General features: G+C 53.6%; 1 protein-coding gene across 2 annotated transcripts in view; it reads right to left on the bottom strand.

Annotated features, from left to right (window-relative positions):
- Positions 1 to 380: 380 nt before the first annotated feature.
- Positions 381 to 18,462, bottom strand: part of CASZ1 (castor zinc finger 1) — a 245,884-nt gene continuing 227,802 nt past the window's right edge. For both annotated transcript variants that reach the window (XM_069078947.1, XM_069078946.1), the window contains 6 exons: positions 16,323 to 16,521; positions 14,308 to 14,479; positions 12,094 to 12,242; positions 11,732 to 11,966; positions 9,577 to 9,849; positions 381 to 5,516 (listed from right to left, as the gene is read on the bottom strand). In XM_069078947.1, coding sequence (XP_068935048.1) covers positions 4,324 to 5,516; positions 9,577 to 9,849; positions 11,732 to 11,966; positions 12,094 to 12,242; positions 14,308 to 14,479; positions 16,323 to 16,521 — 2,221 coding nt within the window. In that variant the 3' untranslated portion in view covers positions 381 to 4,323. The remainder of the gene's footprint in view (positions 5,517 to 9,576; positions 9,850 to 11,731; positions 11,967 to 12,093; positions 12,243 to 14,307; positions 14,480 to 16,322; positions 16,522 to 18,462) is intronic.

The raw sequence follows: 18,462 nt of genomic DNA, 5'->3' as shown, positions 1-18,462 counted from the left end.
GGGTTCAAATTTGGCCTCTGATATCTTCTGCCAACGGACTTTCCTGGGCCTCACAGGACATTGGATCAGAGTGTCTCTGAGGTCCCTTGTGGGTTTAAGAACTATGATCCCTTCCTGGTTAAAACTGGTATTTTTCCTCCCAACAAAAGGTGATTTTCCTAAGCAAACCCTCCTAGATAGTTGTCCTTACTCATCTTCTCTTTCTGTCTCCCCCCCCCCATAGGGGACCCCTGATAGGACACCAAGCATAACCCCCAAAAGCAAGGTCACTGGGTCATTCTCTTTTGAATGGGGTGAGGAGAAAGAGAGGGAGTTATTTTAAAAATAAGGGACAACCCAAGAATTTTTTTCCAGTTTTTATTGAGTGAAAATGTCAAACCTTGCATCAGTCATGCAAAAAAAAAATCAAATAAATAAAACACATATATTAAATTTCTAATAGCACTAAATTCAAGTGGAAAAATATTCAGTTCTTAATAACGCAGGTGCTGTGGAGACCAGATTCAAGTAATCGGAACACACACTGTTCTGTTCAGTTTTCACTTTCTGCATTTTTTTGTCTCAAAACCTCTATATAGATCTATATATCTATATATATGTATATACATATAGATATATATACACACACATATATATGTGCATACATATTATTTTATATTTATATATATACACATACATAGTTATAAAACATTAAAAAGGGCATTGGTGGATCAAGCATTTTTCCCCACAGAAAGAAAATAAAACAAAAATTACACATTAAAATTCGAAATGAGCTAGCAATGGCTTGTAGTCCTAATGTGCAATATATTACAAAAGGCTAGACTTTGCACTCTGTCCTCATCTTCTTTTTTTTTTTCCATTTTTTGTTGCTACATTGAAAAATGTTTTATTTTTTTCTTTACAAAATTCCTTCCACAGACTGAATCCAGTTTTTGTGGCTTAGAACGGTGACGATGACAGGGGAGATGCTGATTGCTTGTCTTCAGTAGCTGAGGTGGTCAGGAGTTCAGGAGGAGCCTTTGGGTGGGGAGGTGAAGGTGGGGGTGGGGGAGTTGTTTTAAATTGATTTTGTTATTTTTTCTGTTTAATCAGTAATACTCCATCTGACCTCTCCTCCCCACTCTTTTCCCTTCCAAGCTCACTCAGGTGGGTGTGTCTCTCTAGGCTGTGGGCGGCCAAAGGAACAAAAAAATAAAACATAGAACCAGCTGGTTGGATGGGCTGTACCTGGCTTGGTTTTGTTTTTTTTCCATTTTCAGTAAAAAAAAAAAAAACAAAAAACAAACCCAACAACCAAACCATTGTAAGGGGCAAATGAGAAGGTGTGTGGGAGGGGTTGGGGGTGAAAGGAAGGAGTTGGTGGGGAGGGGCTGGCCAGTGACACTGTCCTGGGAGGGAGACCAGCCTTGAGAGAGGTGGTCAAACTAGCTCCCACTCAACTCACTCAATGTCAGAACCATAAACAAGATGGCGGCCAAGGCTTAACTGATGGGAGAAGAAGCTGAGGGGAGCCAGGGCAGGGCCCAAGCCCCTGCTCTTCTCTTGATCAGAGACTCTGGCACAGGAGTCCTCACTACCCCCCTTGCTGAAGAAAGGAAGGGAGCCTGGTGTTGGAGGTACCTGGTGGTTCACCCCAGCTCAGGGACTGGCTTTTTTCCCCCTCATTGCTAGGGAAGGGGGGAAGGGGCAAGACTACTTTGAAGGTGAAATGGGGACAATTTCAGGGGGCACCAGCAAAGCAGCAGCCAAAACAAGATAAAACAGGGAAAAAAAAAAGCCTTAAGCCACACACGTATAAACTGATAAGAGGGAAAACCCCCCAAATGTTAAATTAACTACAAACTTGTATTAACAGTATTTTTCCCCCTGCTACAAAATTCAAGTCAAGAGTCGGAATCACACAGCTCCCATCTGTGCTAGAGTGTGAAGACAGGCAGCCTCAAATTGTTAAGGCCTCTAAAATAAATGCTAAACAAAAACCCTCGAGAGAGATTGCACACAGGTTACCCAACCTAACGGGGGCTAGTCCAGAAGGCAGGTGAGTGGCTGGAAGCCAGAAGCAATTTCTCCCCTCCAGCACCCCAGCTCTCGTTTTTTTTTTTTTTTTCCTTTTCTCTTTTGTTCTACATAGAATAATAACCTTTACAGGAAAAATACTGTACAACTTCTTTTTTTTGTAAATTTTTCTTTTTCATTTCTGAATATTAAAGCCAACAGTCACATCCGCCCTGCTTGCCACGACCTGAGCCGCTGGCTGTGAAGAGTCCCCCCCCTCCCCCTCCCCCCTCATCTCCCCCAGCCCCATTTTTTTTTTCCTTCTCTCCATCAGCACCATTCAGTCCTCCCCTTTTAGGACAGATGTAAACTGCAAGTTTTCCCTGGGGTTCGTTACCAGGGTGGGATTGGGAAGTTAAAAGGAAAAAAGCTGACACGCTTTCCCCCTCCTCACCCCCAACCTTTCGGAGCAAACAGGGAGAAAAATGCCCCCCGGGTTTGGGGGATCTTTGGGGCCACCAAAGCGGGGCAAAGTCTAGTAAAGGTTTCCCAGTTCGGTTGATTCCATGAGATTTCCTTGACAGTCTCCTGCAGTGACGAGTCCACGGAGAGCTTTTCTCCCTTCCTCCCCCAGGAGCGCGGCCAGGGTACGAGATGGGGGGAGGGGGTGGTTGGGAGTTAATTTAACACCGCTCGGCGTGCTACTAGTACATCACTAACTACAAAGTTAGGCCCTGACTGCTGCTTTAGTACCTGGGGCTCTCCGTGACCGTGCTCCTTCCCTCCCCACTCCGGAGGGCCCAGTGAGATCCAGGGGGGGGGGGGAGGCCCCTGGGGCTGGCTCCAGATAGCCCTGAGGTGGGGGAAGGTTCCTGGAGCTAGAGGGTTCACAGTAGCCCCTCGTGAGAATTGTCACAGTCCTGAGCAATAAATAGTCCCATGGGGAGAGGGGATGTTTAAGGGGGTGGGAGGGGGCTCCAGCCACTGGCAGGAGGGGCCCTGGGACCTACTCGAGCCCCAGGCTGGGTGTGGATCAGCTGCTCTGGGTCACGGTTGGGGCTTCTGTCCCCAGACAGGGGTGTCTCCACTTCCCACCCCTAGCCAACAGCTGTTTCCCTGAAGCAAGCATCCAAACTCCAGCTAAACGTTCCTTGGGGCCCCTCCGCTCTAGTCCTCAGCAGTGGAGATGGGCAGAAGGGGGTCCTGCAGGGTCTGTCTGGGTTTGGGGATTGGGTGGGGATTTCTTTGATCCTCCTCTCTGCTTTGGTGACAGCCTTCCCTCCCTGAGCTGTGCTCTCCCAGGGCCCCGGGGGCTGCCCAGACCCGAGACCGAAGGGCGGGGAGGCGGCCACCAGCACCCGGGGCAGGTATTGCTCAAGGCTCCTGGCCCCTTTCCAGAGGTGGCTGGACCTCCCCCCTTCCCCTCTTTCCCTTCCGACTGTTCTGGGGAGGTGCTGGGAATTCGAAAGCACCAGGAGAGCCTGGCTGGGTGGAATAAGGAAGAGCGGGGAGGTGGGAAGGGGGAAACCGGAGTCCCAGCAACTCGAGGGCACAGGATGGGACAGGCTTCGGCTGGCTCCCGGGGGGCACCCAGGATCTCCTCCATTTCTCCCTGCTCCTGCACTCCCCTGGGTGGCCTGGCGTCCCTGCCCCTGCTCTTGTGGCCAGACCACCACCAGGAATCCAAACGAACATCTCTGTACAGAGGGAAGCTTTACATATAAATATCTTAAAAAAAAAAATAATATAATGAGGAAAGATCCCAGAGAGAGGGACTGGAAGAACGGATTGCGCGCCCCAGCCCCTACTCGCCCGATTTCATTAAATGCTTTTCTGTTTAACAATAAATACCCCCTCCCCCAGCCCTCCAAGTATGTTTAACGCTGGGAGAGTGAGCTGGAGGAAAAGGAGACCCCACGTAGCCAAGGCCATTTTGCTGATATACATGTGTGTGTGTGTGTGTGTGTGTGGGGGGGGGTTTAAGGGGACCCAGATCCTCAACGAAGGCATGGGGAGACACCGGCTAGCCAAAAAGTGGGAAACGGGGGAAATCCCAGGCCTGGAGGGCTGCCCCGGGCTCTCCCCTCTCCCCCTTTTCCCAGTTTCCAGTTTCCATTTCATCTGCACACCAAACTGAAGCCAGGCGCCCCGCGGGCCCGGCCTGCCTGTCGCCTCGGCCCCGGGCCCGGGGAGGCCCGCGTCAGGGCCCCGGCGGGGGGGATGCTGGAGGGCTCTCTTCTCTGTGGGGGGTCCGGGTCTCCGTTGTGTCTTACTTTCAAACAAACAAGCAAAAAAAACCCTAGCGGGACACAGGCCTTGTCCGCGAGGCTACGGCGAGGTGGAAGCCGTCAGGTCTCCCGCGGGGGGCCGGGGGGCCTCGCTGTGGCTCAGGGGGCACGTCTCCTCTCCTCCCCCGGAGCCCTGGGGGCCGAGGGCTTGGCCCGCGGCGGCGTCGGGGAGCGACTCTTCGGAATCCGTGCTCAGATCCTCCTCGTCGTCCTCTTCTTCCTCCTCGTCCTCTTCTTCGTCCTCCTCCTCATCCTCGTCGTCCTCCTCGTCCTCCTCATCCTCATTCAGCTCTTCCTCCTCTTCCTCCTGGGACGAGTCGTCCAGGCCCCCGGCGGCGCAGGGCTCGGCGGGGCAGGGGCCCGGGCCCGGGCCCTCGGGGGCCTTCTTGCTCAGATCCAGAGAGTCGCTGAGGCCCAGGCCCGCGGCGGCACTCTGCAGGAAGAAGAGGGAGCCGCCGGCGTCGGCGCCCAGGTTGAGCGAGCTGTCGAGGCTCACGCCTTCGCCGTCGCCTTCGCCGCCCCTGGGGGCCTCGTGGTCCGGGGGGCCGGCCGGGAGCCCCTCGGGCCCCGGGCTGACGGCGGGCACGAGCTCGCCCCGCTCCTGCTTCTCGTGCTTGCGCTTGTGGGAGTCCATCTGCGACATGCCCACCACCGTGTGCTTGCAGCCGGGGGCCGTGCAGTGGAAGTGCGAGCACTTGAGTTTGTACTTGCAGTCCGGGACCTCGCAGTCGGCGCTGGAGCTGAACTGGCAGAAGCCCGCGGCGCTGATCACGTCCTGCTTGCCGTGGTGCTTGCGGTGCGCAGTCACCTTGGTGCTGTCCGTGCAGCGGAAGCCGCAGCGCAGGCAGTGGAAGTGGGTGCTGTTGCCGGACCACGGGCAGTCGGCGAAGTCGCAGCTCAGCGACGACTTGAAGCGCTTGAAGTCGTCCAGGACCAGGTTGTCCACGCGGTCGTGGTGCTGCGCGTGCTTGTACATGTGCGTGCGCCCGCAGAACTTGTAGCCGCAGTTCTCCCGCGTGCAGTGGTAGTGCGTGACCTTGAGCGAGAACTGGCAGCCCGCGTCCTTGCAGTCCTCGTAGAGGTCGTAGCGCCGGAAGCCCTCCAGCATCATGCCCTCGTCCAGCATCTTCCGCGACGACGCCGTCTTGCGGCGCTTGCCGAAGGGAGACATGTCCTCGATGATCCAGAAGCGCTTCTTGGCGCCAGAGGCGGTCGGCATGGTGATGGTGTTGCCTGTGGGGGAGAAGGGCCGAGAGGTGAGGCCGCGAAGGGGAGCTCCCACGCGTGTGAGGCCACGCTCACGGCGTGGTGGGGAGGGCGGGACTCGCGCCCTCACCTAGCGCACGAAGATGGCTTTCTGAGGTTCCCTCGAGCTCCTGAGCCAGGGCCCACAGCTGCCGGGTCTGCCCACATCCCCTACCACGATGCTGACCGCTGTCCTGGGTGCAAATGGCTCTAAGAACTGAAGGCCCTTTACATAGGTCATCTAGTCTGACCTGTGGCTGGGCAAGAATCCCATCAGAATTATTCCCCCTTTGACCTAGCCACTAGACCCCAGCCAAGGCCTTCAGTCCACCAGGCAGAACTGAATAATCATGGCTGTTTCTAAGTTCCTATTTCAAACTGAGTGGGGGCATTCTACATAATGTTGGACTTGGGAAGCTGGAAGCCTGGCTTCCAGTTCCTGGGACACCTTTGGCATTAGCCCTGTCTTCAGGGGCAAGTCACGGAGCCTCAGTTTCCCCATCTGTCAAACAGGCATTCCCTGTCTCAGGGGACATTCAGGGGAAGGCCCTTGGCCATCCCGGCTGGACTGTCCCCCTATCCCACTCCCTTCAGGGGCTGAGAACCACAGGCAGCCCACTCTGCCTAGAGAATGCAGTCTGTTTGTTTCCTAACCAGGCTGCCCTTCATTTTGGGGTGGGAAGTGAAGAAGCCTCCTGAATATAATTGAAGCTGAAAGGGGAATCTAGGTCGCCAGAATGTAATTACCCAAGTTGGATTCCGGCCAGGACACCATAATGTACCTCCCTCTAATGAGGGACAAGCAAGCTCTCTTTCCTGCTGATTAACCCCTGGCTTCCCCCAGGTCAGGCACGCCTGTCTGCTCCAAGGGGGCCAGCCCGCTTTTGGCAGCAATCTAAAATACTCTCGTATTTATGCTTTGGAAGAAAAAACACACACACACAACGCAGCTACCCATCACCCACACTGCCCTGAGGTCAACTTTACCCACTTAACTCCCAAACTTTTTTTTTTTCCTTCTAAAAGGTCTGGCATGATCTTTCTGGCCACCAAGGTCAAGGAAGTAAGAAGTAGTATCCTGGTGGAAGGAGAAGCTTGTAACTGAGTCCAAAGGCTGGGTTTGAATCCCTCCTGGCTTCAACCCTGAGGACGAATGCAAGAGCCTTGAAGGCCTGGGCTAATTTTGTTGGTCTTTATAGATCTGGTTTGCCTTCCCTGGGGCTTTAACCTTCTGGAGAAAGTAAGTTCTTTGAGGGCAGGGATAGTTTTCATTTTTGTCCCACCCAGTCTTCAGCTCCACTTGAATGAATGGTGATGGGATTGAAGGGCCCCCCTACACCTCCCACCCCCAGGCACTGATTCCCAGATCCCTCCAGTGACAAATGGGGATAAGAACATTTAACTGTAAAGTGAGGAAAGTACCTTTGTAAGCAATGGTAGCTTCAGAACTAAGGAGGAGCTGAAGATTTGAGGTTTGGGAAACTAGGAGGGGTAGGGGCTGGGGGGAATGCCCCACCACCTACAGCAGCTGCCATGGCAGAACCCTGTTCTGAAAAAGCAAGGCCTTGGGAGCTGCCGGAGGCACTGAAAAGGGTCCCGATGCCCCCCAGGGCTTTCTCTGATCACCCCAAGTGGAGATGGGCACCAGGTAGATCATAGCTGCCTGGCTATGGAACTCCAAGTCTGGAGACCTGTCAACCACTCTCTTCCCCTTATAGCATCATACTTGGGACCTTATCTAACCCTCTCACTATAGATGAGGAGACTGAGGCCTAGAGAAGGGAACTTTCTTATCTATGAAAGGTGGTGAGCTGACAGAGGTCAAGATTTGAACTCAGGTCCTCAGATTTCCACCTTCTATATTTTTACCACTGTATTACATTTGTAGGAAGCTAGGTACCAGACAGGCAGGTATAGATGGGGCTGCCATTCCTGGGGGGTGTCTACACTCAACCCACCAGCTAGCACATTACTACTCTCTTCTCCCACCCACAAGTCAGAAGCAGAAGCCAGTGTGGATGGACCCTCGACCCCAGTGCCTGGCCCTGCTCCCTGATACCTGGTCGGTTGATTAGAACCTTCCCTCCCAAACCACAGGCAGGGATTTGTTCCTCTGAAACTAGCAGAAGGAGCTTGGGGCTTTCCCTGGCTAAATTAGCCCTAAACAGGCAGATGAGAAGAATCACTCACCACCTCTGCATTTCCCTCCCCCCCCCAAAAAAAAGGGAAAGCTCCATTAGCTGAAGAATCAGGGATAAGGCCCTTTAGGTCAAGGGAGGGAAAGAGAAGAACCAAAAGGAAGGGCCATGGTCCAGGGCAGCAGGCCAGAGGTCTGAGGAAGGGGTGGTGGCACTGATCACAAAGGCTGATGTCAGGGGAGGTTCTGGTTTGGGACCTTCAGACCTGGGTCTGAAGAGGGAGTGTGTGTGTGTGTGTGTGTGTGTGTGTGTGTGAGTATAGCATCCCATTCCCATCTTTGCCTTGGCACCCCCCAATGCCTGAAATGTCCCCCTCTTAGTATCCCCCAATTCCTTCAAGGCTCACTCATGTACTCTCACAGGTCTGTCTGTCTATCATGGGAAGGCTTTTTCTGATGCCCTTAGTCAGTGGTTGACACATTTGATCGTGTAAATGATCTTACATGCTGTATTCCCCCTCCGTGAGAATGTAAGCTGCAGGAGGGCAGGGCCTGCTTTTCATTTTGTCTCTGTAGCCCCACTTCCAGCACAACTCAGTAACCAATCGTTGGCTGGGATTGATGGGAGTCATGGTGGGACAGAAAGATGCCCCTTGTGAGTGTTCCTGTAGGTTCTACTTGGACCAGCTGGGTGCCTGGCACAAAGGAGACAATTGATGTTTATTGACCGCCCCCCTCTCCATTTCAGGCCTAGGCTTGGAAGGGACTTTGCCAGGGTGACAAGAGTTAGCAGAAGCCCGGTCTTCCTAACTCTGACGCAGGCTCTCTCCCCACCTCAGGGGGCTGGCTGCCCTTGAATGGCTGGGTTATGCCTGCCTTGGGGAAGGGCATTGAGGGCACCTTCCTACAGCCCCACCAAAAGCCCTTTGAGGTGCCTTTTAAAGGATGGGGACCAGGTATGAGGATGAGTGTTTGTCTTTGCCCCCCTCTGGAAACTTGCATGTGCTTGGTATTTCCTTATGTAAGCCCCCTTAAGGTAGGGGCTGTCTTTGGATCCCCAGCTGCTAGAATGATGCCTTGTACATAGTAGGTGCTATGGACACAGGGGCATGAGCTGGGATGGTGGTCCAGGAGGCCCACCTTCTACCCTCTCCAAGGATCACATTCTCCGAGGGGCCTGGGACATGCTGAGGAGCTGGTGAGGGCCAGGCAGGGACTGATACAAGAGCTGGGCCAGAGGCTGTAGAAGGGTCGACTTGGTCATTGGGATTTTAGGGACACTGCCTCCAAGGGGACTTTGGGCTGGAGCTGAGTTAGGGCAGATCCACTAAGGGATTTGGTGAAGCAGACCCCTAAGAATGACCCCCTCCATCACCAAGCTTCTCTCTTGGCCCTGCTGGGGTGGGCGAGGGTAGCAGGACTGTGTCTACTCAGTGCCCAGAATGGATCGAGGTAGTCCAGGGACCCAAAGGGCGCTCGTCTCGCCTATGGCTGTGTAGTCCCTTCCGTCCTGGAAGTGACCAGGCTGCTCCCCCCTGGGGCAGGAGGCCTTTCCTGAGATCACCTTCTGTGTATACTGTCCTTCATACATGACTCGGCTTATTTCCACGCTGTGTCCTTTCTTAGAACAGAAGCTCCCCGAGGGCAGGGCCAATTTCTTCCCTTCCTTGTACCTCTATGCTTTGCACAGAGCTTGGCATTTCTCCAGTGCTTACTAAAGGGAAATCTCCCAGAGGCACCCAGTGGCTCCCCCCCTTTCTAGCTCCCTGAGGGCAGGAGTCATCTTTGCCCAGCACGAATGCGTGTTGTGAACTGACTGACCCAGAAAGGGTAGAGTAGCCCCTGCGGTTGGGGATGGGGGGTGGGTGTTCGGGGGGGATGGCACTCAGCAAGAAAGTTGGGGAGAGTTACCTGCAGCGTCCTGCACTATGGGGATGTCACTTTTGACTGGAGGTGGAGTGGCAAGGACAGACGGAAAGCCGGGCGTGCTGGCGGCGGGCAGGACAATGGCCCGGCTGCTTCCAAGGGTAGTACTGAGCAGAGAGTATGAGAGACAAGACGGAGAGAGGAGGTATGGGAGGGAGGGGAGGGGCGACCTGAGCAGGCCCTGTGAGAAGGATGGAGGCGGTGGAGGCTGGGGGGCCTCATCGGCAGCGGCAGCAGGAGCGGCAGCGGCCAGGCAGCCTGGAGAGGGCGGAGAAGAGCAGAAAAAAAAAAACCAAACCAAACCAAAACAAAGGACGGACACACAGACAAACAAAAGAACCCAAATGAGAAACCCAACAGCAGAAGCAAGTATGATGAAAATGGAAAAAATGTGTTCAGAGGTAAAACGGAGCTGTGATGGAGAGGAGATGGGAGGCAGGTGACAGGAGGGGGAGGAGGGGAGGCCAGAGGCAGGAGGGCGAGGGGAGGAGAGGAAAGATGGGGCCTCGCAGAGCGCCAGAAGGGGCTCAAGTCCTCGCCAACGGCTAGTGGGCCTACGTCAGGTCCCCTGCGGTCTGCTCCCTCATCGGGGCAGCTGGAGACTGAGACAGACTTGGGGCCCTCCTCGCCTGGAGCCTGGCACTCTGCAGCAGGGGCACCAGCTCCCTGGAACCCCTGCTTCCCAAGGCAGAGGTTCTTAACCTTTTTTTAATGTCGTGGACCCCTTCTCAGAAGAATGTTTTTAAATCCATACAATAAAATACAAAGAATTATAAAGAAAACCAACGCTACTGATCAAAATCGTTTTTTCCCACCCAATCCAAGTTCATGGTCCCCTCTGAAATGTATCCACAGAACCCAGATTAAGAACCCCTGAACAAGAAAGATTAGGTGAGTGTGGGGTAGAAGGCAGGGCACTGGATCTGGAGCCAGGGAGCCCTGGGTTCAGATCCTGCCTCAGACCCTTTGGCCTAGGTGATGTCTAAAATCTATGATGCTGACTGACAACCTCTCTGCCTCAGCGTCTTCCTCTAGGAAATTTGGTCCTTTAGGAACAAAGCCGTGTGAGCTTGGGTGATTCACGTGACATCTTTTTTCTGATTCCCAGGATGGGATGTATGTGCTCAGAGGCCTCCCAGCCCCTGCTGGATCCAGATCTATGAACCTATGGGTCATGTCCTATCCCTAAAGAAGGGCAGCTTTGACCTCCACTGCTTGGGGGTGTGTCATGGAAGAAGCTGGGGGGTGGGGTGGGAAATGTTTCCTATTTTTCTTATCAGGAGTTAGGAAGACAGTCTGGTTCAGAGTCACATCTCTGCCCTCCTGTTCCTCCTCATGGGCCAAGGCTGAGGCCAAGCTTGCTCCCAGGGTGGTGGGTAGCTCCTGCCCTCCCTACCGGCCCCTGCCCAGCCTGGGAGGCGGGGGTTCGACTTTTATGCTACCCTTGATGTGGTTTGTGGTTGAGGGAAGGTACAGATTCCCTCTTCTAGAAATGGAAAAATGAAACTCCATGTTTGGAGAGTCTGGCAGGTGAGGGGGAGAGGCGGCAGGGATGGGGAAGCCTTCTGGGGGTCCCTGCACAACTACTAGGTGGGTACTGAGAGGGCTGCCCCGGAGGGCCACTGACCTCATGTGCCACAACCTGTCTGCCTGTCTGCCAGAATGATGGAATGATGGGGGCTGTGGAGGACTGGCTGCCTCACTTCCTGGGTTTCCTTCCTGTGTGTTTATTTTTTTACCCCAGTGAAAAGAGCATGGGATTTAGGAAGAGAAGACCCAGGTTCACATCCTGAATCTGCCACTTGTTACATTAGTAAGTCACTAGTCTCTTTGGGCCTCAGTTTCCGTATTGGTTAAGTCGGGGGGGGGTGTTAGGCTAGATGACCCCTAAGGTGCCTTCCAGCTCTGAATCTATGATTCCAGCCAGAGAGACTTAGTATCTCTGGGCCTCAGTTTCCCCACCTGTAAAGTTAAGGGGATAGATGAGATGACCCCGCCCCCTTTCTCCCCACCAAGATCTCTTCCAATTGTCTAACACAGAGAGCAACGGGCACCTTCTTTCTGTTTCAGGACAGAGGGAGTCTGATCGGGGCAGGGTGGGGCAGCGGGGCCACCAGAGGACAGGTGGGGCGGCGCTTACCTGCCGAGGTGCTCTCGTTGCCCACTGGGGTGCTAGAGCAGCTTCGGTCCATGTTGGAAGATTCGGAGGAGAGCGCGCCTGGGCTGCAGCCCATGTAGTCCATGTACTCCTCGGTCTCGGTGTCCAGCAGGCTCTGAGGTCCCTGAAATGAAGCGGGGGTCCCTGATGAAGCTGGGCTGGGGGCCATGCTGCCGACATGGGAGAGGCTTTCGTTCCTGGCAGGGTGTCCCATCACCTGGAAAGGAGAGGGAGGACGTTGGCTCCCGGGGGAGCGGGTGCTGTCGGCATGAAGCATGGCCCCCAGCACCAGGGCGGGGGAAGGGGGCGCCTGCCTTAGCCCAGTCTGCCTTCTCTCGGCTCACCTGAGTGGGAACTCGGTCAAAGTTCTTCCCCAGCATCCTCCGCATGTGCTTCCGGGCATGGGATGTCATCTGGTGTTTGAGCAAGAAGGAGAACTGGCAGCCCTCTCGGATACAGTGGAAATGACTGTTGACCTGGTTGTATTTGCAGCCTGCGGACACACCCCACCCGCCCGAGGGTGAGCCTTGGCCAAGGGGTCCAGAGCCCGCCGTGGGGGTAGGCTCCAGGCCAAGTATGCAGCTTTGCCCACCTCTGGGACCTGGGAGGAGGCCTGAGCACATCACCCCAGGGGCGCTACCCCCACTCCCACTCCGACCTCGAAAGGAAAGCAGTAGCAAGCATTTCTAACGGGCCTACTGGGGTACAATGGAAAGGATGATGGATTTGGGACAAGAGATCCTGGCTTCAGATTCCAGCTTCCTGGGCCTGTTCCCTCATCTGTAAAACTAAGGGAAGGGCCTAGATGGCTTTCTGGCCTTTCTCCTCTTAAGTCTGTGATCTAACAAAAACCATTGTCATCTCCAGTCCCGACACAATCAGTCACGGAGGGCCAGGGGCGTGAGGCTGCTGACAGTGACGGGAGCGGCTCATCTCCCTTGGCCCCGCCACCTGCTCCCAGACTTCCCGGGGAGGGAGCCTTGTCTCTCCGCCAGACTCTGTTTGTTTAGACGGCCGCGCGCCCCTCCCTCCTTCCCCATCCGCTTGGGCCTTCTTTGGAATTAAGAACAAACAGAGAAGGCGTGATGGAAACAGTGTCGGCGAGGGCAGGTGAAGGCTTGCCTGTCGCCATGGCAGCGGGGCCAGGCTGGGTGTCAAGTATCGTGGAGGGGCTTTGTTTGGCCCCTGCTAGCACCTGAAACACCCAAAGTTGAGTAAATAATCAGGAAATCCTGACACTTGTAAACCGAGCCCAGGTATGGGGCCCGCTGGCCGCTGCGTGTTGATATCTGTTGCCATGGTTATGAGCCATACCCCCCAGCGGGAAGTCTTCAGAAGTGGGGATGGTGGCAGGTGGGGTGGGGGTGGAGAGCGAGCTTCCTTTTCCAAAAGTTGCCTTTTGAGTGTTTGTCTCCTTCTGCAGCCAGGAAGGGGGACAAAGCCCCTTAAGTCAGGGCCCCCAGGACAACCTTGGCTACAGCGAGGGGTGGGGGGAAGCTCTGGGCACTGCCCTTTCCACCAAGGCTCTCTGCCTGGGGTTTCAGAGGTGTGGGCCTCCTCTAGCTGTCCCCCTTCCAACTCCCACAGTGCCCAAGGGTCCAGGAGGGAGTGGCTGCTTCCCTCCCCTGTCTGCTCTCCTCAGCATCATTCCCTACCCTGGGTACCATTCTATACCATCTCTTAGAGACACAAGGGCACTCTGAGCGGTTCCTTCGACATCCCCCAGAATTGCCAAACTCAAAAGAGCAAAAAAGAGGCTTTCAAACTCTGGTTCTGCTCCCTATACTGTGGGCCCAGAGGCACTCGAGTCCCTTTTCCTCTCTTGGGCTCAATTTGGGAGAGGAGAGAGGGATTAGATGTTAGCTCAGAAGAGTATGATCTTTATGACTTAGAACTGTAAGGGACAGGAGAGGCCTTAACTTCCTCATTTTACATATGAGGAAACTGAGGCCCAAGATCAGAACTCCAAATACTATCAAGGCATCAGTCAAGGGTCCAGAAGGCTACCCTCCTGAGCCCCAGGGTTCAAGAAGCAGGATTTAATCCAGAGGCACCTGCTGAAGCCTATTTTTGGCTTGGACCAGCAGTTGGCACCTCTCCCCAGATTAGCAGAGAGAGAATGGCCACCAGAGCCATCAAATGAGCCTCAAAACAGGCTTCATGGGAAGCATGAATGACCAGTATGGACCATGACCAAAGATCCCTGGGGGCCTCTGCTGATTCTTAGGATGGCCACTGTCTTTCCATGGCATCCCTAACTAAACCTCAAATTCAAAGTGTATAAAACATGTATATTGGGGACTTACTGCTTGCCTTCTCAGTGGGTGAGGAAAGAATTTGGAACTCAATTTTTTAAAAAAGGGATGATATAAACAAACAAACAAATAAGTTCCTCGGGGAGAAAAAAAACAAAAACCCAAGAGCCTAAAATTGCTGGGACTCAGTCAAAATGGCTCAATCCAAGGAGCCTTCCAAGAAACAGATACCAGCTGCTAAGAAGGCTCGAGACCCCATCCCAAAGCAGCTGGAAGATGCCCCGGACCAGCCCATGAGTTTACCTAGCCTTCCGCACTCCTCACGCTTGGTGAAATACTTGAACCCATTGGCTGCCCGGCGTTCTGCCTTCTCATGTTTCTTTATATGCCAGGGCAACTTGGTGGTAATGTTGGTCACAAAGTAGCAGCCGGGCCGGAGGCAATGGTAATGGCCTCGCATCCGAAACTCACAGTGCTGTGGGAGAGGGAGCAGAGAGAGAGGGGGGGTGCTCAGAGCTATGAGAGGATTTTTAGGGTCATGCAACTATTCAGTGGGCCATTCCCACTAGACTACACTGCCTCTGCTGGCCAAAGAGGCATGTTTATGCATGGCATGGATCTAATCCAACCCCCTTATTTTATTTAAAAAAAAATTTTTTTTTTTGCCATTTGGAGGGCAATTGGGGTTAAGTAACTTGGCCAAAGTTACATGGCTATTTTTTTGTGTGTGTGTGGGGGTGTTAGGTGTCTGAGGCCAGAACCTAACTCGGGTCCTCCTGACTCCGGGGCTGGCGCTTTACTCACTGTGCCACCTAGCTGCCCCTGAAACCCCCTTATTTTAAAGGAAACTGAGGCCCAGAAAGGCCTGGTGATTAGCCTAAGGTCACAAAGGTCATAAGTGACAGAGTCAGAATTCTAACCCAGCAATCTTTCTGTGGCCCACGCTGGAATGTAAGTGCTTTGACACAGACTGTTTCATTTGTTTTTGTATCCCCAGAGACTCACACAGTGTGTCTGGTACATAGTAGGTGCTTGCTTGATAAATGCCAATTGACTAAATGAATAATGATCCCAATTAGGTATAAGGGGAACTTACTGCTTGCCTTCTCAATGGGTGGGGAGAGAAACTGGAATTCAATTTTTTAAAAAGGGGTGATAAAAACAAACAAACAAATAAATAAATAAGTTCTTTAGGGAGATATTTTTCTGCATGCTTTGGTTCAACTAAAAAGGTGAGAACTTTCAACATGCATCTTCCCATTATCTCAATTTCTGATTTTTAACATGGTGCAGGCTGAGTCAGTAAGGTATACATGCTAATAGCGGTGTTAGAGGGCAATGGCTAGACAGAGAGGCATGTGGCCGAAGTGGGTTTTGGGGACAGAGAAGTCAGTCTGGAATTCTGGCTTTGCTACTTGGTCAAATTATATCCCCTTCTCTGGGGCTGTTTTCCCATCTGTAAAATGGGTGACTTGAACGAGATGTTGTCTAGTGCAGTATTTCTATGTATAAGTCTATGATTTCAAGAGCCCAGAGACCCTATCACACATTAGTCAATGCAGGGGGAGAAGGGTTGACTAGATGGCCACTGATGTCTCTTCCCGTCCAGGATCTCAGACCCCATTTCAGACAATGCAAGAAAGGGATCCTCTGCCATCTCCCTTTGGGAAGATAACACATTCGCTGCTGATGGCCAGCACAGACTGTCCCTCCCCGCCCCCCCTCCCCGCCCCAGGATACTTGGTTCCCTTCAGATCTCAGCCTGGGGCCACCTCCTACAGGATGGCCTTCCTGACTGTGCCCCTTCCCCATCTGCCCCTGCTTGTTAATGCTCTTTCTCTCCTCAAATTATCTTGTATTTTACTCATGTGTCTTCATCAGGAGCTCTTAACCTTTTCTGGGTCCTGGACCCTCTTGGCCCCTTCTCAGAATCATATATTTAAATACAGAAATCACATATTTAAATGTATAAAATGAAATGCATAGAATCACAAAGAAAATATATTAAAATACAGTTATTAAAATATTAAAAAACAAACAAACAAAAAGTTCATAGTCCCTCCCCACCGGTCAAGAATTCCCTGCCCCCCCCCCCGACTGTAAGCTTCTTGAGGGCAGAAGTGGCTTCCCCTTTTTTCTTTGAATCCCCAGCACCCAGACTGGCACATAAAGCCTTGTATACAGTTGGCACTTAACAAATGCACATTGGCCTGGCTTGAATCGTTTCTTTGCCATCTCACTACTCCTCACCTGGCTGTCCCAGCACCTGTGGGGACTCCCTCACCCCACTCCCCCGGGATGGCGGCCAGCGGTCTTACCTGGTTTGGACAGAGACACTGCAGTGAATAGTAAGCAAATTGGTCTCGCACATTCACCAGGTTGTTGCTGGGGTTGATGTGGTCCAGACAGTGCGATTCGGCCTTGCCGGAGGTCTTGCACACGTACTTGCAGTTGCCAAAGAGACAGTGGAAGTGGAACTTGTTGGCGTATTTGCAGTCGTTCGCGAGGCAGGGGTCACTGGAACAGAGTGACAACCCACAGGGTCACTGCCATCCTTGCGGCTCCACCCCCAAGCTCTTTGGGGTTCCCGAGGCTGGCTGCCCAGGAGGGAGGAGAGGGGCAGATGTCTACATCCCACAGCCACAGCTGGGGCTGCCCCCCAGGGCCGCCCTTGTGCTTCCTGGGGACGTGCCAGCTCCGTGTCCTGGCATGCCTGGCTCTATCATGATTCAAGCGTGGCAGGGAGCAGGGCCTGCTGGGCACACTGAGGGGTGCCCAGAGCGTTGCATGCTGGGACACAGAGCCCCAACAGAACACACCTTGGGTTTAGAGATAAGGACGACTGCAATCAGTTCCCGGGTATGAAAATCAGGGCTAGGCCCCGCCAATCCTTGGCGGGATGCCACTGAGGGCCTAGCTGGCACTGTGTGGGCACTGCCCTACATCTGAATGGCTGAGTACAGCTGGATAGGCAGGGCCACTCCTGGGAGCTTCCCATGCACAGATGGACTTGGGAGATATCTGTTTGGCTTCTGACCTCCTGCAAAGGTTCACTTTTGATGTCTGCCCACTGAGGATGGTCCCCCACCTCATGTACACCCCCCTCCCCAGCGTAACCCCGTCACCCAGTGACCTCTGCTGGGTTGTTGGGAGCCTTGAACCCATCCTCCCCCTCCTTTCTTCTATCATCTTGTCATCTTGGGAACTGACACTCCCCAGGTAGCTGTATTCCATAAAAGGGCGAGTTCTGAGGTCTGGGAAGGGGTGTGAATAACTGGTGAAATCCAGGGAGGGCCCAGCTTTCTCTTCTGACAGATTAAAGCTGAGGTTTTCTCATGGCTCCTAGATAACAGAACCAGAAAGGACCTCAGAGGTCACCTGAAACTCCTTCATTTCATGGGTGAGGAAACTGAGGCCCAGAGAGGTGTAAGTGGGAAAGCCAAGATCTGAACTCAGGTCCTACGTCCCCAAGTACAGCACTCCTCCCAGAGTGCTACTGGCTTCTGGGAAGACAGCTGAGTGGGTGGGAATTCCATCCAGGACTAAGGGACATTTTGGAAAACTATTTGGAAACTTTGGGGTTGAAGGGAAGGGTGACTGCCCTAGCTTCTTGCTACAGACCCAACTCCCAGCGGGCTCTCAGAGAGGGAGGACAGCTTTAACGCAGGTGGTGTGTGTTTACTTCCAATTTATTAGTTTTATTGAGAACAGGAAGCTGTGGTGCAGAGAGATCCAAATACAGTCACCATTCTTGCCGCCACCACTGCCCAGGAAGAGGGACCCTCCCCTGCCCCCCATTTCCATCCCCTCCCCCAAGTCCCTGAGTCAACCTGTGGAAGGATGCCTGCCAGGAAGGTGATAGGGCCATAGGGCCCTTCTTGCATCCTGCCCCTCCAAGAAAGCCTGGCTGTTGGGGAAACTGATTCCCACGGCTTCAATGGGCCTGAGGAACTAGTCCTATCCCATGGGCTGGAGCAGAGAGGCTCCCAGTTTCCTAGGGCTGGAAGGGACCCCAAAGGCCTTCTAGTCCAACCCACCCCATGAATAAGAGAGGAAACTGTGGCCCAGGGAATGAGAGATTCATACAAAGGGGGATGTGGAAATCCTCCCTGCTGGGTAGAGGCAGAAGCCCCTCAGCACCATAACCCCTTGGATCCCTGCTGCTTCCAGCCCAAAACAGTCCAAGGCACCATGAACAGTCCCCAGCTAGGCTTGGCAGCGGCTCTTAGGCCATCGGGGGAGTGGCGAGCATGAGGACGGTGCGGTGCGGGCCACCCCCACCAAACGACCCTGGTACAGGAGTCCTGCTTCCAATGGGAAGCTGGAACAGGAGGTAAGGGTGTTAGCAGCAGCATCTTTGCAAGGGAAAACCCTTGACTGACTAGCCCATGCCGAAGCCCGAGCACAGAGAGGGCCCTGCTTGACTGAAGAGGAAACCTTGGGGGTCTCGGGGGAACC

The sequence above is a fragment of the Petaurus breviceps genome, unplaced genomic scaffold (genome assembly GCF_028583685.1).
Source record: "Petaurus breviceps papuanus isolate PSGF00001 unplaced genomic scaffold, PetGlider_PUasm1.0 91041, whole genome shotgun sequence".
NCBI classification, from domain to species: Eukaryota; Metazoa; Chordata; class Mammalia; order Diprotodontia; family Petauridae; genus Petaurus; species Petaurus breviceps.
The sequence above is the reverse complement of the archived record's forward strand: the minus strand, read 5'-3'. Positions and strand labels throughout refer to the sequence as shown.